At 61.8% G+C, this 21,608-nt stretch overlaps 1 protein-coding gene across 7 annotated transcripts in view; it reads right to left on the bottom strand.

Moving 5' to 3' along the window:
* Positions 1–21,608, bottom strand: part of EVL (Enah/Vasp-like) — a 139,634-nt gene that overhangs the window by 2,574 nt on the left and 115,452 nt on the right. For 4 of the 7 annotated variants that reach the window (XM_045073640.1, XM_045073629.1, XM_045073637.1 and 1 more), the window contains exons 4-12: positions 14,101–14,164; positions 10,933–11,000; positions 9,090–9,331; positions 8,333–8,454; positions 5,747–5,807; positions 4,952–5,015; positions 3,755–3,821; positions 3,601–3,663; positions 35–101 (exon numbers count right to left, since the gene is read on the bottom strand). In XM_045073640.1, the coding sequence (XP_044929575.1) occupies positions 35–101; positions 3,601–3,663; positions 3,755–3,821; positions 4,952–5,015; positions 5,747–5,807; positions 8,333–8,454; positions 9,090–9,331; positions 10,933–11,000; positions 14,101–14,164 (818 nt within the window). The remainder of the gene's footprint in view (positions 1–34; positions 102–3,600; positions 3,664–3,754; positions 3,822–4,951; positions 5,016–5,746; positions 5,808–8,332; positions 8,455–9,089; positions 9,332–10,932; positions 11,001–14,100; positions 14,165–21,608) is intronic. The other 3 variants (XM_045073611.1, XM_045073617.1, XM_045073626.1) reach the window with 3 other exon arrangements.

Raw genomic sequence — 21,608 nt, 5'->3', positions numbered from 1 at the left:
TCGTTCATGGCCACACAGGAAAGGTCACGCTTACCTGTTTCATCCGGTCCAAGTCTAAGGCATCCAGGGCCACATCATTCACGCTCCCCACTGGCTTCATCCTGGAGAGGACGGCAGGGCGGGCGCGGTAAGAGGGCGGCAGGGCCTGCCCACCGCGTGGGGACAGCGTGGGAAAGCAGGCTGTGTGGGACAGCCTCCTAGCAGGGCCAAGAACCCAAGGGCCAAGCATGGTCCTCCTCCCATTGTCTTTCAAATGCTTTCTGCTTTGACCTCTGGCCACTCTGGAGCTACTCTAAAAGGATTCTAATGGCTCGTTTCCACCTCAAGAGGGTCTCGTGGGTCCTGTGACGGAACTTCCCAACTCTGGGCTAGGACGGGCTGTTTCTGATCTTAGAGTTCGTACACAGATGTGGCAATGCAGGTCACACGCCGTCCCCTCTGGAGAAACACCTGCTGCTACTCGTGAGGATTCTGGGTTGGCTAACCTGAGGCTTAGGGAAAGCTAGTGGTGACGGCATTAAGTACAATTGCAAAATCAAAATTGCACAGACTACACTCCTCCTAAAGGCATCCACTGCTGGTAACTGGTCCGGTCCTAGTGTGTCACTCTTTTCAGGAAACATCCTTGGAAGTGGTTTTGCTCTTTTGAGGCATGGACTGTACTTATTGAAAAGTTGCTGTAAGGTTAGCTAGTTTGCTCTTCAATGTCTCATACATGAACCATCCCTGGAAAATCCTAACAAAATGCTCCTCTGACCACTCAGTCTTTTAAACCCGTGCGGAAGGATCCACTGCTGGTATCCCCCATCCCCGGGGGGGAATGGCGGTCTGGGCCTGCAGCTCTGGGGAAATGTTTCGTCCCTCAGGGTGAAGGACCGCAGACACACTCCACCATCTGGTCGGGCCGGCCTGGCTGCAGGGGCCGGTCTCTAGGGCGAGAGCGGAGCCTGCTGCTGCGGACAGCAGGGTGAGGGCCCCAACAAGGCAGACCAGGGCGCATGTCTGAAGGGAAGGAGACCACCGTCCTGAAGCCAGGGCTCCCCACCCAGGTCATGGCCGCATGACTGACAGGAGCCTCCACGTGGAAACCACCCAGGCGTCTGCTGACGGATGGACGGATGAGGAAGACACGGGCATGCACACGGGCCCGCCAGCCCCCACAACAGGGTGACCCTAGGGTGCGACGCAGAGTGAAACCGGTGGGGCAGACACAAGCACAGCGTGGTCCCGCTGACGTGTGCCATCTCGAGGCCAAACACCCAGAGACAGAGGCAGTGGCTGGCGGCCTGGAGCCAGGAGGTGGGGGGGGTGTCAAAGAGCACACAGCTCAGCGTGGGGGGACGAGGGAGATGTGGGGTCTCCTGCGCGCTGTGGGGTCTACAGGGAGGCACACGGTGTCATGCACCCGAAAGCTGCTAAGCCAGCGGATCTGGAAACTGAGGCGGCAGCCTTGTCAGCTAACCTGACCTTGGGGAACGCCTCGCTGCGTACTCGTGGGTCAGCATGCAAACTCGGGCAGTGTTCGATGTCAGACCTTACTGGAGCTCGGAAAACAATCCCCTGAGTAAGTCAAGATCAGTGGTCCAGTGCCCAAGCAGGAATTAAAAAAGAGCAGGGGCGCCTGGGCGGCTCAGTGGGTTAAGCGTCTGCCTTTGGCTCAGGTCATGATGCCAGGGTCCTGGGATCGAACCCCAAATGGGTTCTCCCCTGCTCAGCGGGGAGCCTGCTTCTCCCTCCCCCGTTCCCTCTTTCTCATAAATGTATAAAATCTTAGGGGGGGAGCAAAGAGCATGCCCTGCCCCCCCCCCCCCCCCCCCCCCCCCCCCGCCTGGCTGAACTCGAGAAGGAGGCCCAGTGCAGTTCAGAAGGAGCCTCACTGGATCCTGACGGGGACGAGGTGTAGCCTGAGACCCCGACCCCACACATCCGGCCTGCGGGCGCAGTGTCTGTCCCAGCAGCAATTTTCCAGGCCTCCTGAGCAAACTGCTTCACCTCTCGGGGCCTCAGTTCCCCCATGTGCACCAATGCCCCCCATCCCACCCCAAGACGGACTGTCGCCACACACCTCCTTCAGAGCCCTCTGTGAAAGCAGAGGACAGACTGGACTCAGGGGTGGAAGGTCTCAGGGGTACAGAGCCTCAGCCCGAGGGGGAACAGCCCCGGACAGTGTCCTTGCCGGGGCAAGGGACAGCTGGCTGCCCATTGTGCTGCACCTGCGGGAAGTGTTGGGCCCGCTGCGGTGCAGCCCCAGAGGCCTGGGCCCCTCCCACCTCCTGGTCCTGGGGCCTCGCTGGGCTCCGGCCCCCTGCCTGTCCCCCTGTCCATTCACAGCCAGAGGGAAAGTGCTGGTTCCCCACGGTGCCCTGTGCCTATAGCTCGAAGACCAGGCCTCCCGCACACACAAGGAAACTCAGCCTTCCCGCCGCGTGACCTCTTGTGCCCCCTCAGAGCTCACCTCCCTCAGCCTTCCCCACCTGCGCCCCCTGCTAGCCGCCCTGGTGGCTGTCTGTCCTGTGAGCTGGCAGGTTGGTCACAGGACCTCAGCACTTACCATCTCCAGCTTGGAAGGCTGTCCCCGCTCTCTTTGCAAGGGCAGGCTCTCAGCCGGGGCAACTCCGGTGCTGCTCTGAGAGGCCTGCCCCAGCCCACGTGCTAAAGCACGTCTGTCCCCAGCATGGTCTGCCATGCCCCCCCGTCTTCCACACAGCGCCTTGTGGGCAGCCGCAGCTGCCTTGTGCACAGGCCTCCGGATAGAAAAGGAACTCCTTGCTGGCAGGGACGCGCTGGACCCAGCGCAGCACCGGGCTGGCCACTGAGAGCCCGTTCCTGACGCCTGGCCCGTCGTCCCTGTTCCTGCTAGAGCCGGCCCGAGCTCCCCGAGAGCCTCGCTAGCCTCTGCAAGACCCGGCGCCCCGCTCCGTGGGAAGCGCGACCCCGTCCGGCCTGGGCGTGGCAGTGGAGACCTTTCCCAGCACGGGCTCCAGGGACTGGCACCTGAGGCCACACTTGGCCTGCGTGACCGTGTGGCCGTCCTCCTCTCCCTTCCGGGGCCCCTCCGGTTTGAATATTCCATCCTGCTATCACGCCAGCTTTTGGTTTGGGAATACCGTCAGGGAGACGTGCTTCTTCTGGGGGAAGGCGGCTGTGCGTGCTGTGGGCAGGGGGCGGGGGAGGCCCGTCCGGGATCAGCTGCGCGGCAGCACACGGCTGTGGCTGGTGAGCACGTCCCGTGTCCAGCGGCTGCCAGCACACAGCTGTCGCAGGACGCACGGGTTTACAGGCCTCTTTATGGGCAGGGGAGGCGCGGAGGCCGGGAGAGGCCACCCGGCTTGCTGGAAGTCAGTCGGTGAGCCCGGAGCCGGGCTTCGATGTCAGCCTCACTTCACCGCGCCCCCAGGCCGCGGTCTCTCCCTCCAGGAGGGGACAGCCAGGGGCAGGTCTGCACAGCCCCGGAGTCCCTCCAGCCCTGCCTGCCCCAGGTCTGAAGGAACAGGCCACCCTTTCCCAGAGCAAGTTGTTAGGTGACAGGACACGGGGCAGGTTTGGGAGTGTTAGTCACAGGCAGGGACGGAGGAGGCCCGAGACGGGGCTGTTCGGTACCTAGCGTGAGGCTGCGCCTGAAGGGGGCTCTTAGCTTCGGGGCTCTTGGCCACAGACGGGGTTCTAGGGCACGGAATGAAACAGACACGTGAATTGCCCCGTCGCCTGCCTTGGCCCCACTGACTCGCAGCAACGCCTTCCCAGGGCCGCTCACCTGGACAGTAACGAGGACACGGGTTTCTCCACCGAGTTGCTCCGCTCCCAGGGCTTCCGGCCAGCCTCTGTCAATCCACACAGCGGACGGAGAGCCTCAGAGCTGGGAGAACTCTCAGCGGCCACCCCCCACCGCACCCCAGGCCGCTGGAGGCCCCCCACGTCTGAGGGCGCAGAGCTGCCCCGTCGGGAAGGTCGGCTTCGGGTAGAGCTGGAAACCTGGCTCTCTGCTCCCGGCCTCCCTTAGGGCCAGGTGGCTCTTGCAAGGTTGCGGAGGGCCCTGCTGTTACCCTGTGTCTCCCAGCTAAGGACACAGCTCCCAGTCCCTTGGCTTGGTTGCGGCCAGGCTCCGAGTCCTCTCACCCTGGTTGGGTCTCTGCTCGGGAGTGTGAGCCCTGCGGTCGGGGAGCCTCTTAACTGACCTCTGGGGTCGACCCACGACTCCAGCAAAGGGCCAAGTGGGGCGGAGGAAGCGCTGGGCCTGGCATCTCTCGGGACGGCCCGTGGGCCTCACATGGACACCCGTGGCCCGAGACACGCGTCTGCTCCACGCCCTGTGCTCCACACTCCCTTCCTGCTCAGGCCCTGAAAGCTGCTGCTCCTTCCATCTTGTAAGTGGTGCCGGATTAGTGTTCCATTTTACTTCCAGAGAGCTGTTGGACTCCACTGAACTCCCTGGCTTTGCAGGTGAGCAGAGACGCAGAAGAAAAACCCCAAGGGGCCGCGGGGAGGCCCGCTGTGGGTCTGAGGAGGGTCTCCCCAAGGTCACACAGGGGAATGCACACTCGTCCTGCACGCACGTTAGGTGGGGCCACATCTAGGCTCCAGGCGTGTGGCCTTGAGCAGAATGCGTCACCTCCTAATCGGGAAACACAGACCCCTTCCCTGGGGCAGGGACGTGGGACAGGGAGGCATGCGCAGGATCCTGAATCCCTGGTGGCAGCTCTGAGGCGGAGAGGGCCTGGAGGGCAGTGTCATGGCGGAGACAGCGACACCAGCCCATGAGCAGCCCTCCGCTGTGCGGCGCTGGCCCGCCTGCCCTCTCTGTCTCTCGCACCTCGCTGGGGCGCACTGGGCAGGCTCGGAGCAGATGCCGCACACAGTGTGCTGAACCAGCGGAGCCCGGGCAAAGCGGCCTCTCCCCACCTGTGGCCTCTACAACCTCGTGCCCGTCGCAGGGCGGGACAGGGCGCCTTACCTGAGGAGTTAGGTGGCTGGCTGGCTGCTCGGGTCCCCGGGGATGGAGAGGTGCTCGGCTCTTCCTGAAACGGGAGAGAGCAGCTCTGCCCTCGCTCTGTTGAGGAAGGCAGTCGGGGCGGGGGCAGGGTGCTCGGACCGGCCACGGGGTAGCATCTGTTCCTCACATTTTCTAACGAACACGTATTGCCTTAAGAATCAGCCAGACAGGGGCGCCTGAGTGGCTCAGTGGGTTAAGCCTCTGCCTTCAGCTCAGGTCATGATCCCAGGGTCCTGGGATCGAGCCCCACGGCGGGCTCTCTGCTGAGCAGAGAGCCTGCTTCCCTTGCTCTCTCTCTGCCTGCCTCTCTGCCTGATCGCGATCTCTGTCAAATAAATAAAATCTTAAAAAAAAAAAAAGAATCAGCCAGACGATGACCACCGCCATCAACAGGCACAAACCGGCCACCTTGGTGGGGAGAGGGCTAGCCCCGGGGTAGGCGGGGAGGCACAAGGCTGTGCGGGGAGACGCGGGCTCCTGCAGAGCAGGGCAGACCTTCTCAGTGGCCGGCCACAAGCGCTGTGCATGAGGGAGTCCCCGCCCGCTCACACAGCCGGCCCGCAGGAGAACAGACGCGGCCCGAGCTCTGGGCACCTGCTGCTCCCTGGTCCCCCCAAACTCTCCTGTCCCTCCTGTGAACCTCCTGGTGAAGTTTCTGTCACAGGAATGTCCAAGCCGGGTGCATGTCTGTGCCCCGAAGGCCCGGTGTCTCCCACTAGCAGGCACTCGGGACGGCACGGATGGGGGTCTGCTTACCGCTTGGCTTTCATCTTCCTTTTTATCGGCCGGCCTGTCTGTCTGGGAGGCTGCTTTCCTCCTAACACAAGGAGGAAGGAGGTGCAAATCAGCTCCTGAAGGTTCTCAGGCAGACCCAGATGCCTCTGCCAGACACAGCCTGGTCCTCAGAGGAACCTGTGGTGGGGATCTGACCCCACTTTGGTGTGAAGGAGGCAAATGTTCAAGCGGCCATGATGACGCCGGGGGGAGTATCTGGGCCTTCTGTGCTCGTCCCATGACCCTGGGCACAAAACGGGTCTGGGCAGGGAGAACAGGGCCTGGGGGACATTCCTACATCTGTTTACAGCACCTGAGGACGGGAAGAAGTTGGTTTGCACCCTGTCCGGGTTCCCTAGGGGCCCGGGTTTGGCCATGTGGCAACTATGCTCCTAGGACACTGAAGGAAGGCCAGGCCCCCGGGGACCAGGAGAGGCACCCCCCGGTCACAGGTCAGCGCTGGGGGAGCATTCGGTCTTCAGGTTGACTGGCTTGGGTAAGGGAACCCCACACCCTTCTGGGAAGGAGAGAGACCTTGGAACTTAGTCCTACAGCCATACCCTTCCTGCTCTGGAAAACCACTGTGAGCCTGCCCCGCTCAGAAAGGGGAGGACCCCGGAGAGCTGGGACTGATGTCCTCTGCTCTGTCTGCCTGCTCCCCACGTGCCTGGACGCCATCTCTCAGCCTCTGAAGCCTGTCCCTATGTCTCAGCCTCGGTGGTTATCTCCATCCGGCTGACTCCCGCATCTACAGGGCCTTAGTGTTCCCCGGAGACAGGCCACTCGGGCTCGCAAAGCTGCCGGAGCACGCAGCACGTGGAACTCAGGAGGCGAGGCTGTCACTGCCAAGGGACAAGCCCACAGGGAGCTGTTCCTCCTAGACACCGGGGGACGCCTCCCCGCTAACCTCTTCCTCACAAGAAGGAAGCCAATTCTGGGGCACCTGGATGGCTCATTTGGTGAAGTCTCTGCCTTTGGCTCAGGTCATGCTCTCTGGGTCCTGGGATCGAGCTCTGCACCGGGCTCTCTGCTCAGCAGGGAGCCTGCTTCCCCCGTTCTCTGTCTGCCTCTCTGCCTACTTGTGGTCTTTCTGTCAAATAAGTAAATAAAATATAAAAAAACAAAACAAAACAAAAACAAAAAACAACACCCTGCCACCCCCAAATATACTTTTACACAAGGCCCTGCTCAGCTCTGGGAGATGGAGCCTGACATGCCTGCGAGCGAGGCGCTCTCCTGCAGCCTGACCTGCGGTCACTCTCCTCCACGCCCTGGGCTCCAGGCCCAGTGGCTTTCTCAGCCTTCCCAGTGCTGTAATACTGCCCACTCGCCTTAGCCTGGAGAAGTGTTCGCTTCCTTTCCTGCTGCACTTGTGTGGAACCTCCTCTGTGAAGGCCTCCTGGCTTTCCCCAGAGAACGGCTTGCACTGGCATGTAGCCCCGATGCCTGCGAGCCTCCACGCTGTTGTGTGACAACTGCTCACTGTCCCTGCTTTTGGTTACCTGCGTGCCCCATGGGTCAACCTGACGGCTCCCTTTGCCACTCCCAGCGGATTCCCTCTGCTGTCCCTGGCCATGTGTGCAGGGGCCCTGGGCAGGAACCATTGGCTCGGCCCCTGCTGCAAAGCACCAGGCCAAGCGCCTGCCCTGCGGGGGCCTGGGTTCCCATCATTGTCACAGAGCTGTGTGCACTTAACAAGGGGTTGCCCCACTGTCCGGTTCGTGCGCAGGGCGAGCCCATTTGAGGGCAGGGAAGCAGCCAGAGACTGAGAGGAGGTGTGGGGGGGTGGGAGTCACAGTTGGAGTGAGGCCCGGGTGCGGCTGTGCACAAGGAGCATTCCGATCGGCCCGGGGAGCCACGGCGCCGGCAACCTCTGCCAGCACACTCCTGCTGGCGCGCCACGCTTGCGAGGGACAGCCAAGCTCCACAGCCCCTCTGAGAAGGAGCCGCCTGGCCCCTCGGCTGCCGTGTCAGCGGGGGAGCGACTGTGAGGCACAGTGACAGGCCGCTGGCTGGAAGCATGCCTGCTGGTGTGGCGAAGGGCTGAGCAGCCCTGGGCCCCGGCACCCAGCCAGCACGTGGACGGAACTCCTGTTCCGTCTCCCAGGGTGGTGTCCTCTGGGCTCCTGCCACTTCAGAAGGCCCCTCCCTGTGCCCCCCAGCAAGCGCCCCCACAGGACTCCCCCGCAGCTTGCATTCGCCGTGGGACACTTCGGGCCGTGCCGGCTCCGGGACATCTCATTTTTGTTGGGATCTTAAGTGTGGGGAATGAGCCTCTTTCCCCGGAACCGATCTCTAAGATGATCTCCAAATTTCCCTCTGCTCGGAGCGAGGCTGGTACGGGGAAGCTGTGGGAACCAGATGAGGAGGGGCTGAGAGCCGGAGAGGACTCTGCTTGGCTTGCTGCTTCGGGCTGGGCCCTGGAGAAGGGGAGCTTGACTGACAGTCCCCTGCTTGGCTGAGCCCAGGTGACAGTGGGCCCTGGGGCTGGGCAAAGGCTGCACCTGGACACCGAGGAGCAGGAGATCCCTGCCAAGTAGCTGAGTCTGGGGGGCACTGAACACCCACCTCTTGGCCAGCAGCTTGTTCATTTCTTCCATGAGGCCTCCTCCACCGCCCCCACTGCTCGCGCGGTTGGTGTCAGACTTGGAGGTCCCGCTGGGACTGGAGCCTCCGGACGCATCTTCTGGCTAAGGGGTAAGGACGCAGCGTTTTAGGCTGGTGTCTGTGGTGGGATGTCGCTGGGGGCGGGTGTGCAGGCCAGCGTGGACAGGATTCCTACGATGTGGCATTGGAAGAGGCCCGAGGCTCTCCCCATCTCCCTGCCCTAAGCCCCCAGCCTCACAGGTGACCCAACAAGAGCCCAGCAAGGGCCCAGGACTGGCTGGTCCCAGTTAGACACTGCCCAGCTCTGCTGACTCATGTCATTGCCCTTGCTGAGGTGGGTGAGCCGTGACCGGGAGGAGGCAGTTCTTGGGAAAGAAGCCAAATTCTGTCTTGGAGGTATTGCCAGAACCCTAGCCGCACTCCACTGCCCCGTGGCTGCTCCCTGTTCCAGGCCACCGGCCTCTAGGGCAGGCGTGGGAGGCAGGAGGACCTGGATCCAGGACACCTGGGCCTGACTCCCAACCCTGCAGCCGTCCACCGCCTGCTGGGCCAACTGCACCCCTGGCTGTGCGTCAGTCTCCCCACTGGCCTGGGGCTGCTGCTTGCCAGGTGGCAGAGCTGAGGGGCCTTCCCCATGCCTTGCAGACGAGGGAAGGCACTGCCCGTTGGGCTGCTAGAAAGCGGTGCTCGGCCCGCCCGCCTGCCCCCGTGGACTTACCACCCCGCTTACCCGCTGGACTCTCCTCAGCTTGGCCCCAGCCAAGGCAGCAGCCAGTCCGGACACGGAGCTCTCGTCGTGGCTGGCGCCCTGGGCTCCTCCGGCTGGCAGTGGGGGTGGGGGCGGGGGGGTGGACCCCGTGGGGGGAGGTGGGACAGGGGGTGGGGGAGGGGGTGGGGGTCCGCTACACGAGAGGGGGGCACTGGCTGCAGAGGACGGGTGCCCCGGTGGGAGGATGGGTCCTGAAAGGCAAGGGTGGGGCTTAGCCAGTCCCCAGTTCCCAGCTGCTACTTCTCTGGAAGGAGGGACAGAGGGCGCTTGGTCCTCTGAGGGATAAGCTCAAGGTGCTTCTTCCAGGAAGCCCCCGTGGAATGAACCCAGCCCTGGTCCGTCACTCCCAACCCTGGTGTCCCCAACATTCTGGGCCTTGGCGGGACCCAGAGGGTCACGTACTTAACATCCCTTGAGCTCAGCCTTCTCTTGCTCTAATGCTGGTCTTCCCATGAGAGACGAAGTGCTTTGGTGGCACAAACTGTATCTCTTGTTCCTTCCCTGTACCCAGAGCCTCCCCAGGGACCAGCCCCTGTGGGTCCCTGAGAGGCAGCCATGACTGACCCGTGGCCTGTGGTGGGTAACTGAGGCCGCAGGGCATTGTGGGGCATATGTTAGGGAGCCATGCTGAGTGCTGAGCTGTCCTCGGCCCACCATCCACACAGCACCCCCCAGCACCCAGTGAGCCCGCACCGTGTGGCCAGCACGGTGCCAGCGCGGGTGAAAGTGGCCATGGGCTCTGGGTCATGGCCTTGCGGGCAAGGAGTGAGCCGGCCACACAGACGGAGGCGCGTCTGTAATGGTGGCAGGACGGCAGGAGCTCCTGGGGTGGGCACAGGGGGCCCGTGGGGCAGGGGCTCCAACAGCAGAGCCAGACGTTCAGACTTCCCCGGGGAAGTGGCCGCGGTGCTGGGATGGTGACAGAGGGGCAGGAGTTGAGTTTGGTGCAGGAGTGAGGTCGGGGTCAGAAGAGGGTGGGAAGTGCCAGAGAGACACTGGACAACACGGAAGGGGCCACCTGGAGGCCAGCTTGGTTGGGGTGACGGAAAGGGGTGACGTGTGACTGGGGGCCCCAGGGGTCTTAGCACAGAAGTCCAGCTGAGAGGAGGTGCTACCGGCCGCGTGTCTGAGGGGGGTGCTGCTCGGTCTTCCGTCAGTGAACCGCGGTGCGCTCCCGGCACAGGGTGCTGGAGGCCAGTGCACAAACGCAGGATCCGGAGGCGCCCACTGGCCGGGGGAGTCCCGGGCTTCCTCATCGGCACTGCCCCCCTTCAGGGAGCCTTCTCCGGCCTCCCTGGGCTCGGGTCCAGTCAACGGTGAGGACGATCCTGCCCCTCGTCCGGAGGGCTCTGACTCCCGGGGCAGGCGGGGCCCGCCTCCGTGTGGCCTCGCAGCTTGCACGGACTCGGTCACCACGTGGGCGCCGGGACGGCTCAGTGTGCTCCACTCGTTTGTGCCCGACCAGACACCGAGCTCCCTGGGGCCGGGGCCGCGTGTGCCTGGCTCAGTGCGGTGTGTCCCTAGCCCTCCACACGGTGCCAGAGCCATGGCCCATGTCCACGCAGCATCTACTCGGACAGCCAGTGCTGGGGGACGAGAGGCCGGCGGGCGAGGCCCGGGCCGAGCTGAGCTCATCCCCTCCCCCCAGCTCTGTCCCCTTGTCCCTCTGCTTTCAGCGGATGGGACTGTCACAAAGAGACCCAGGCAGCAAGCAGCTCTTCACGGAGGGCGTGAGGAGCCCCGTGAAGGGGCTGGGCGTGACGAGGGCAGCAGGCCCCAGAGGGGCGCTCACCTGCGGCCGAGGTTCTTCTCTCCAGAGACTCCTGCCGCTGCTGCTGGTGCTGCTGCTCCATCACTTGTCTGGAAAACAACAGCAGAGCAAGCCTGACGCCCCGGAGCCGAGAACAATGTGGCTCTGTGTCCGGAGCACGGGCTGCAGAGTCGGGTGTCGCTGGCACTCCCGAGAGCCGCTGCACGCCCGGGGCTGGGGGCCTTGGCCATGAGCTCGCCCTGGCTGCCCCAGCCCTGTCCGCCGGGCTCACTGTCGTCACTCACAGGAGGCGGGGCATGTGACTGGCTCCAGGTCCCCAAACAGGCAAGGGCTGGTGGCACCCCCTGAATAGGGAGCCCCTCATAAAGGCTGGGGCGGCCATCTGGCTGAGTGACTAAGCTTCTCCCCAGGCTGGACGTGCCCATCTGGGTTTTGGGGGCCTCTGGCCTCAGCAGACCTGACCTCGGGGGCCCCCACTCTTATTGCCCCTAAGTTTCCTGGCGCAGCTGCGGCACTGCCGGCTGCTGGAGAAGCGGCACTAAGGCTGCGCGCCCTCCTTCATGTCACCCCAGGCCCAGCCGGACTAGGCCTCTGTTAGCAATGCTACGTGCGCCTCAGGGGGCACGAACGTCCCGGCGCCTTCAGGCAGAGTGACCTCGGTGCTCTCGCGGGCGAGTCGTGTGAGGCCACCGATGCCCAGATATGTCTACGGAACCTGGGACTGAGAGGCCGGGGCAGAAGGGGGCTGAGGAGTCACGCACGCCCTGCAGAGGGGCCGGGCTTCAGCGGGGGTTCAGCCACTCTAATTTGCTCTGCCCGGGCAGCACAGGGCCGGCTACTCTGCGAGGCCAGCAGCCGTCTCCGCGGGGCGGGGAAGGCGGGAAGGGCAGCGGGCAGACTGGGACTGGCGGTCGTGTCGCGCTGTGTCCTCGGTTCAGAGCGAGCTGGCGCGTCTCTGGTGGGGGCATCCGGCGTGCAGCCACTGCTCAGCAAGTGCTCTGGGAAGTGGTAAGAGCGCGGAGGAAGGAAAAAACGCGGCTGCTTTCCTCTGCGAGAAAGGCCGATGATACAGCACCTCCTCCAGAGGGACCCGACATCACTGCAAAGACTGCGGGGAGGCAGTGAGCTTTCTGGTTCCTGCTTTGGGACGGTGGCTTTGTGAGCACCCCTTCCCCGGGCCTCAGCTGCTTCTCTGGAGAGGCAGCGACAACACGTGTTCAGGGGGCTCTTGGAAGGGCTCTGCGTGATCCCTACGAGATAACGGAAAAGACCTTTCTGGGACGAAACGTGTTTGAAAAGCTCCCAGCAGTGCTTACATCAGCTTTTCTATCCAAACTGCTGAAACGTCCCCAAACTCCAACCTTCCCAGCAGGATCCACAGGCTTAGATGTCCTCAGCAAAATGAAGGCGCTTGGGAATCCTTAAAAATCAGGTGTGGACTTAAGAACTTGTTTTCGAGAGAATACAAGGTTCTGGTGCTTGGTGTCAACATAAGTCACCTCTCCCTGGGGCCTCCCTCCGTGTGAGGTGACAAGCAGGTGTCACCCCCCCCCACTCCCGCCCAGTGGCCCGTGTTGACTCCTGCAGTTGAGAGATACGCCTCCAGGGCGTGCTCCAGCCCACGGCAGGTGGCCTGGAGAAGGAATGCCGGGTGTGGGTGGGCGTGGGTGAGCGTGGGCAGTGGAGGTAATGCAGGGCAGTGGTTAACCAGTTCCGAGAGACCTGCTTGGACCCATCTGCTGCCTACACTGACTCCTGAGTCTGGTGGGGCTCACGCACGCCCTTCTTGGGGTGGAAGCAGCCCCAGGACCTGAGAGGGTGGAGCGGGGGCCAGGCGGGCTGCTGGCCCTGGTTCTCCCTAACTTTTCGTTACTTTAGGCAAGTCCCTCTGCTCTCCTGGCTCGTGTGAGGGACGGTACCTGTAGCAGGAGCCCGGGAGATCAGGGTGAGGAGTAAAACCAGCCCAAACGTGTAAGAGCCCTTCACAAACGGCAACATGCTGTACTGCTGCAGACCAGAAGACAGGCCCACGGAACTGAGAGACCCGTGGGAAGTCATGAAAGGCGTGTCCCCTGCCTGCAGGCAGCGTAGAAGCACGTTCCCATCTCTGCCTCATGTCTTTGAGGCCAGTGGAGCGAGAACACCACGGTCGTGTTCCAAGAGGAAACAGGCCTAGAGCAGGAACCTGCCCAGGGTTCCAGAGAACCCCGTCACAGCCAGCAGGCTCCCAGAGGTTATCGAGCTGTGGCCTTTACTCCTCAGAGTGAGGGAGAGGCTAGAGGCAGGAGGGCCCTGGAGATCCTCCCAGCCAGCCGAGGGGTGGGCACGGGGCCTCCCCAACTCCCAGCCCAGGATTCCGGGAGCTTAGCTGCAGGCCCCCAGCTCAGCCCCTCTTCTGAGAACCTGGGTGGGGAGGGCCTGCACCAGGCCCAGGTCCCGGACTCAGCTCCCACAGAGCCCGATCCGGAGCCTCTCAGAGACGCAGAGCCCCTGCCAAGGCGACGGCAGGCTGGGCGCCCTCCCTGGCCCTGCCTCCCCTGGCAACATGACCTGGGCAGCTGCTCCCTCCTCGGCCACCATGAACTTTTCTGTAACTCCTGGGCAAGGACACTGGCCCTTCCTCCCAGTTCAGGCGCTTTAGAAACTCCCTGGAGTGCGGGTGGGCGTCAACCTATGGCCCACATCCCACAGGAGCTGCCGGCTCCACAGGCTGGCAAGCAAGGACACCCCCACAGCCCCGGCCAGGCTGTCGGAGAGCAGCAGCCCCTGCAGGGCATTCACGGCCTCTGTCCCAGCCGAGGTCAGTGGGCTGGGGTTATGATCCTCCCGAGGCTGTGGCCCCTGCCGGAGGCATCCAGTGAGGGAGTGTCGGGCAGCCCAGCATGGAGCCTAGGCCACAGGCCTCAGGCAGACAGCCCTGGGCGTCCACGGCCCAGCTCCAGCAGCGTGGCCTTGGTCATGTTACCGAACAGCCGCCTCCGGACACGTGGGGGAAGCTTGAGTTCAGTAAGACGGATTAGCACCCGGGGTGCTGCAGACTGGAAGTCTCCATGAGACCACGCGTTCCCTTCCTCACCCTGGCAAAGCTGCAGAGGCCTGGCTCCCACTTCCCTTTGGTCAGGCCTGTCCCCCGCCAGTGACCGTCTCTGGGAGTCGAAGGGCCATTGGCCCTGCTGGGTGCAGGATTACCTTCTCTGGATGTCCATCTCTTCAGGAGAGGGGCCATTCTGCACCTGACGCTGTGTGGAGGGGCCTGTGGGACACAGAAGCACAGAAGCACAGAGGTTAGCGAAGAAAGGCCCTGGCAAGCGAACCTGGAACTCTCCTGCCTCTGCCCTCCTGGCCCACAGGAGCCGTCCCTGACCTCTCAACAGGCCCAACGCCGCCCCCAGCCTGTCGCCTCAACCACCTCTCTGTCCCCGTTCCAGGGCTCTTCTCCCAGAGCCCATGAACCGGACCGTGTTGCTCCCGCGGCTCAGAGACGGTCCAGCTTCTGAGCCCTCTCCCCTCCCTATCGGACCACAAGGCCGTTCCTCCTAAGACCACCAGCGCACTCGGCCTCACCAAACCAGGAGATCCGTTCTGTCCTCCTTGTGAGCAAAGGACAGCCCCTCATGGTGGGTTAAGCGTCCGAGCCAGGGACTTGCAGCTGGTCTGGTGCAGCCGCATCCCCGGCTCCTCACCATGATGTGGGGCCATCTGCCCGCCATCTGGGAGCCTGAAGCTGTGGGCACAGCGAGGCAGGGATGGCAGAGGTGGTCACTGGCCAGGCCACACCCTGGCCCTGCAGGCAAGGGCCCAGAGCAGCCCAGGCCTGCTGCAAGTGCCCTGTGTTCCGATGGGGAGTGGGTGCTGAGCCACATTCACAAGAAAAGACAGGCTTCCACCCCAAACTGAGAAAAGGCTGATTGTTCCTTCTCTTTGCCAGCTCGGGTGTCACTGGGGAATGGCACAGAGTCACAGGGAGAGGGCAGAGTCTGGGCAGGCGGGTCTCATTCTTCCCTGACCACATGGCGAAGGGGCTTGTCTCCTCCCTAGGACAGAGTGGCAGCCCACTCAGCCCACAACAAAATCCACCACGTGTAGAAGGCTTCCTGCGCAAGCGCTCTGAGCTGCTGAGCGATGAGCACGTCGTCCCCCGGATCAGGGGCACTGCGGGAGAGACAGCAAAAGAACCTCAGAGCTGAGATGGATCATCTGGGGCAGGCCTCTGGCCAGAGCACAAGAGTCTCCTGTGTGCCTCCCAGGCCGGTCATCCGGCCTGATCCCAGCAGCAGACGACACTACCTCCCGTGACGACAGGCTTTCTGCCGCAGAAGTCTCAAACCCACCCATCCTCAAAGGCCCCGTCCCCACCACGAGGTGGGACACAACACGGGTCGAATCTTTTCATGCCCAAAGCGAGCTTCCACGCTCAGCAGCTTCCAGACCTCGCTGTCCTGGGCCCCAGGCTCATCTCCAGTCAAGTTTCAGTAAGCCGCGCCTTGCTGCCTTGCTAGCCGGTGTCCGTGTCCAGTGAGGGAGGGAAGAGGATCCAGAGGGCGGGCCCTGGGTCTGCTGCTTGGTGGGAGGAGAGGGCCTCCCAGCACTGAAGGGAAGATGCTTCCCGGGGTGGACCTGACTAGCCCTGCCCTTGCTTGGTGCCTTCTGCTGCCCTCAGAGCACGGGTGGCAGAGAAGGGGTCAGCACACGGACAGACATGGCTTCTGTGAATGTTGGCGGGGCAGCCTGGCACGTGACAGGCATGAGATCGTGAGCTTTCTCTCCCCATCACTAAACACATTTGTAAAAGGAAGTTATTAAACATATACCACTTTGCTCTTTTTTTTATAAGAATTGTTTTTTCTGACTGTAAGTAACATATGTGTTCAGGACAGACATTAAAAGATTTAAAACAGGGACGCCTGGGTGGCTCAGTTGGTTGAGTGACTGCCTTTGGCTCAGGTCATGATCCTGGAGTCCCGGGATCGAGTCCTACATCGGGCTCCCGGCTCCAGGGGGAGTCTGCTTCTCCCTCTGACCTTCTCCTCGTTCATGTTCTCTCTCAAATAAATAAAATCTTAAAATAATTAAAACAAATGAAAAAACAAATCCTTGATAAGGGATCTCTTTTGTCTCCTCCTCAGCAAGGCCCCAGTCCTAGTGCCTTCTGCCTTGTTCTCAGGAAGCAGGGGCAGGGGAACCCTGCTACCCAGCAGAGCCAAGGCACTTCCCTAATTTAACTTCATTTTCACTCTCACAACCCCGCTGGCCGCCGAGAGGACTTGTCCTGGGGAGACGGGATGCAAAAGGGAAATAACTTGCTCCGGGTCGCACAGACGGCGAGTGTCAGAGCCAGACCCACACGACCCACAAAAGGCCACTCTCTTTCTCAGTTACATCATGGGGTTGTGCCCTTCTGGGACACACCACCAGAAGAGCCACAGGACAAGCGGCTGCAGCCCGCAGTGTCCACAGGTCGGACAGATGTCCTCTGACCCCACCCAGAGGCTCTGTGCCTCCACCCGCGTGTCCTGGCCAAGGCAGGAGGGATTTAAGACAACTCAGCCTCCCCTCCCCATCCCATTCTGGGACTTGGGCCTGAGCTGCTCTGCTGCTGGCTGGACTTCTGGAAAACTGAGCTGCTCTGCCTCACTCTAGGGCCTGGCCCCGGCTGCCCAGCTCTGCCTGAATCTGGGGTCGCCCTTCTTCCACACTGAGCCCATCCTGGAGACCCTGTCTGGTACCTGGTGTAAGGACTGGAGCCCTCGGGTACCCCAGCCAGGCCCCCTCTAGCACTGAGGTCACATGATTTGGGCTCTGCCGGCTACTCAGATGTCTCTGTGTCTGCCAGCCTGGTCTGGTCTCGGTCCCTGTAACTGTTTCCCATCCCTTTGTTGGGACCCCCTGTGACAGCCAATGGCTGTCTGTTGGGCTGGACTTCCTTCCAATACCTTCAGCCAGCCTGTTCCTCCAGAGGGCAGGGAGACATCCGAGAGGAGCCTCGCTGCTCCCGGGGGCTCTGGCCCCCTGCACGGCAGACATACTTCAAAACCAGACAGTTGGAATTTCAGACTCTGCAGAGCAGGAAAAGACAGGGCTTGGTTGCGTGAGGCCTTCCGTTCTTCTCAACTAAGAAAACGGGAGTCTGTTTCGAGCTCTGAGAATTCTCGCCATTAGGAAGCATGGTCCCTCTCTCAGGTGGGAGCTGGGGCCTGGGGAAGGGGCCTGGCAGCGTCACAAGGGGTATCCGCCGCAGACATGAGGTTCCCACTGCCTCCTTCCTCCTGGCCGGGTCCCCTCACTGGCTCCAGCGGCCCCACAGGCAGAGGCAGGGGGAGGGCAGGAGGAGGATCTCTCCTTCGAAGTCATCTCGGGCTCTTGCGAAGGCCCTGGCACAGCCCCCTTTCAGAGGCTTCGGTGGGAAATGGCACAGTGAGAACACTGTCCCAGCACGGAGTTATTTCTATGAGTCCCTGTGTGGTGCCGCTGGCAGCCAGGGTGGAGGCCATGCAGAGCCCCCGCCACAGAGTCACCCCCGCCAGCCACGCCCCCACCTTCCGGATCCAAAGGAGGGAGCAGGTGGGGACCCCCGCTCCTCTGCCTCCCACCGCGAGTTGGTTCTCAGGTCTTACTGTGGCTCTGAGATCCCGACAGAGCCCACCGCCTCTCCATCCCCACGTGCCTGCCTTGGCATCTCTCTCCTTGATCGATGCCTCAGGCCGCCAGTGGGACCCTGTGCCTTCACTCTCTCTCCTTCCTTCCCACCCCCTCTTCCACACGGACATCACACCCCCTGGGGTCTGTGGGAGACCCAAGCCTGACCCTCAGGGGGCTGGGGCCACGCTCTGTGGAGGAGGACGCCAGCCCCCGCCCCGCAGCAGCGCTCTCGATCTGCTCCCTGGGCCGGACCGCTTGCTGGGCTCCCCACCCCTCTGTCCTCGTGTGGGGCCCTCACTCGGCCTGGGGACCCTCTGCAAGGCTCGACTCTGTCATCCGCTCTTCCAGGAAGCCTTCCCACACCCTCACACTCCTCAGTGTTCCACACACAAGGGCCCCTGTCACAACCCAGCTCTCACTAATACGACAGAAGCGGAAAGCAGCCTCCTCTTCTCTGGGAGCTCTCGCGGCTCCTGAGGGCAGACAGCACACCTCGTCCTCGTCACCCCGTGCACAGGGCTTCGCGCACACGGGACCCTGCTCTGTTTTGCTGAGTTGAGTCGGGACGGTTAGAGCGAACGGTGACTGCCGGTCCAGGCTGGGGAAGCACAGCGGAAGGGACGGGGCTGAACGCGCTCAGATAAGAATAAAAATCACTGGAGACCTAAGCTTCGGATAAGTGACCCCCAAATTCAGGCTTGTTCAGAGCGGAGGCCAACCAAGGGGGACAGATCTCAGGCTAACGATTCTGTGCCATAACCAGGACCGACGAGCTGCCAACCGGACACCTGAGAGACAGCTTGACCTGGCCTTTGTCACAGGGCATGGGGTCTGATGAGCTCTGCGCGCAGCTATGTGCGGACGCCCCGCTTTGTACGGGATGGCAGACACTCATCCAGGGGGGTCACATTTAGCCGCCTTGTCCCCACAAGGTACTGACGTGTGCAGGCAGATGGGGGAGGCGCCCAGAGTGGGGAGGGAGAAGGCCTGGCCCGAGCTCTGCCCCTCACCAGTGAGCGGGGCCTCCCTGTCTACAGACTGAATGTGAAGAGGACCCTTCAAGCCAACGGGGGCGCCCCACAAAGCTGCTGCAAGGAATAAACGAACTACATGAAAAAGTCCTCTGTAAACCATAAACTGGTTTGAGACTATTTGAAAACTATTCGTTTTTATTAGTATTCAAAGCAAATTCTTAGGGCACCTGGGGGGGCTCAGTCGGTTAGGCGTCCAACTCCTGATCTCAGCTCAGGTCTTGATCTCAGGGGCGTGATTCTGAGACCCGTGTCAGGCTCTGTGCTGGGCATGGAGCCTACTTAAAAACTAAAAGCAAATTCTTTGGTTGGCCTCTCCTAGGAGTCCAACATCTCTTGCTGGTCACTGACCTGCCTCTGTCCTCGCACTCTCGAATGGCCCCTGACCCGTCAGGCTGCTGGGGCTTTTAGGAATGCGCCCCACTCCCCATTTACAGAGCGCTGCCTTCTCTGGTCCCACGACAGCCCCGCAGAAGGGGCAGCGTGTCTCCGGGAGGTGAGGGGACTTGTGGAGGCCAAGGTGAGGGGGCCAGGGCTCCTGGTGATGGCCTCAGTGTGCCAGCCTGCCGAGCGCGGGAGCTGCTCCGGGGCTCTACCTAGGACGACTTATCCTCTCTCCCTTGCCCCACGTACATTTTGCCGAGGTCAGAACAAAGAGCCCATCAGCACCGCGGACGCGCGAGCCAGAGGAAGGGAAATATGAGCTGGAGCCGCATACAAAGGTGGGGAGGAGCAGGTGCCCGTGTGCGACCGCTGTGCGGTCCGGCCCATGGCCTGGCAGAGCGCGGCCCATAGGCGAGGCCCACGCTGACACCAGCAGCTTTAGGTCCATTTGCGCCAAGTCCGCTGGACAGGGACGCTTCCTGGGGAAGGCGCGAGCCCCCACTATCTCTGAGGCCCGCTTTCCAGATGGCGTTAAGTCCCATCACACGCCTGCTCCTATAAAGCCGGTGGTGATCCACAGGAGGACTGTTCATCCTTAAGGTCATGAGGTAGGAGAAGACAGAGGAGAAAACAAAGCTAGACGGGGCTGAGGCCAGGCCAGACTCCAGCCATGAGCCTGCTTGGGAGGAGTGACACGGGAGTCTGGGCAGAGGGGACGGGGCTGGTCGTCAGAGGTGGTCCCACAGAGGCCGAGGGACTGGAGGGAGAGTCCATGTGACTGACCTGGGGCAGTGGTGTCAGCCAGACCAAAGGAGAAAGTGGGGCCAGGCCATCTGAGGTCATCTCTGAGTGGTGGCCGCTCTCCCTGGGACCCCAGTGTACTGGGAGCCCCCAAGCAGGGTGTTAATGATCAACATACGCTTCCCAGGGCCGGTCTGAGGTGGGATGAGAGCAGACTGGGCACTGGCCCTTTCTAGAGCCTTCTATAGTGCCTGTCCTGGGTGTAAAGACTTGACAGAGGTACCGTCATCTTTAGGAAAGCCACCCTTGTTTAACAGAAAAGCCGGTCGTGTGACTAATTCCAGGAGGATGAACCAGATGTGGCATCCAGGAGGATGAACCAGATGTGGACGATGCCACAGTCCCCTCAGCCTCACTGGGCGGTGGAGAGGCACACGGGTCACAGGCTGGGCCTGGGTTCCGCGTGGCTGCAGGGGCACAGCCCTGTGGGGACTCTGCGAGTGCCCAGCTCCCTGTCCACCAGGACCCCGTGTGTCCAGCTGCACGGACCAGGAAAGAGGGCGACACGGACCCAGGCAAACAGAGCAGTCTGACTTTTACTCTCCAGGGACAGAACTTTCATCCTTTGTACTCCCAGCACATACTGTAGCCTGGCATCCGGTCAACACTCAGCACGTGCTGAACGAGTGAACAGCTAGGCCCTAGGCAGACTGTGTGAAGCTTCTCCAACTAAACGTTGAGGCGACAGCAGGCGACACATTCTTAAAAAGTTCTTGGCTCTCGGCTGGAAATGGTCAGTGGCCAAGCTGGCGACGGCGCCTCGTGAGCCTTGAGCTAGGACAGCAGGAGACACACCACGGGTCGCCCGCAGAAGTGGTGCTCGGAAAGGACCACAGATGGGATAAGGGAAGACACAGCCCAAGGTTACTGAGTAGTTACTATGTTCTGGGGCCAGGTTCTGTGTGGGGTTCTCCCTGCTAGTCTTCCTTGTCCTTGTGGGCTGGAGTCTTACTAGCACTGCCCCTAAGGGTCCACTGCAGGACCAGACAGGCAGTCTTCCAAGTGCTGGCCCAGGGGCCTCTGGACAGTGCGCATGCTCCCGCCAGCCCCCACCCCTGGGAAGATAGCCCAGGCTTCCCACTAACCCTGGCACCCACTTTCCAGTCCCTCCACATTTCTGGCTGGTCTCTTCCGTGCTGCTCCCATTTATACAAACCCCCTTCGGAGTGAATCTGGGGCCAGGAGACCCAAGTTCTTGCTGGAGTTCTGCTCTAAGTAGTTAGGTGCCTTCGGAAGTCCCTCCCTTTCTGGGCCTCAGTTTACCACGAAGTGAGAAGAATGGAACCAAAGACCGTCTAGTTCTAAATCTCTACACTGAAAAGGACAAAGAAGGAAATACACCAAGATGGGGACAGTGGTTATCTGTAGATTATGAGAGATTATTTCTCTCTTTTTGAATTTCCAAAGTCTGTCCAGGTGGGCTGTATTACCTTAAAATAAAGACACACTTGGCTGGGAGTCCCCAAGGAGGGCACACGTGGGGACTTTATGATGCTCTCCCCATGAGTCCGGTGGTGCAGGGCAGGCAGAGGCCCTGACCGCTCCTGGCCTGGGTACCCCACTTGGGTACCCCACTTTGAATTACACAGCCCGAGCTGGGCAGATAAGCCAGGGCATGGCCAACACCTTCTCCTGAGAGAGGCTGTTCTCCTGCCTGCCCATTAACATTCATGAGGTACTGGGACACCAGCCCCCCAACTCCTCTGGGACACAAGGGACAGGCTAGGTTTCGAGTTAGTCTCTATAGGAAAGGCATCCCCTGGGCCTCCTGAAAAGATGGAACCTGAGCTCCCAGGAGTGCCAGGACAAAGGATCCAGCACCTGCTCAGTGAGGCTTGATGG

The sequence above is a fragment of the Mustela putorius genome, unplaced genomic scaffold (genome assembly GCF_011764305.1).
Source record: "Mustela putorius furo isolate JIRA1106 unplaced genomic scaffold, ASM1176430v1.1 tig00000129_pilon_pilon_pilon, whole genome shotgun sequence".
NCBI classification, from domain to species: domain Eukaryota; kingdom Metazoa; phylum Chordata; class Mammalia; order Carnivora; family Mustelidae; genus Mustela; species Mustela putorius.
The sequence above is the reverse complement of the archived record's forward strand: the minus strand, read 5'-3'. Positions and strand labels throughout refer to the sequence as shown.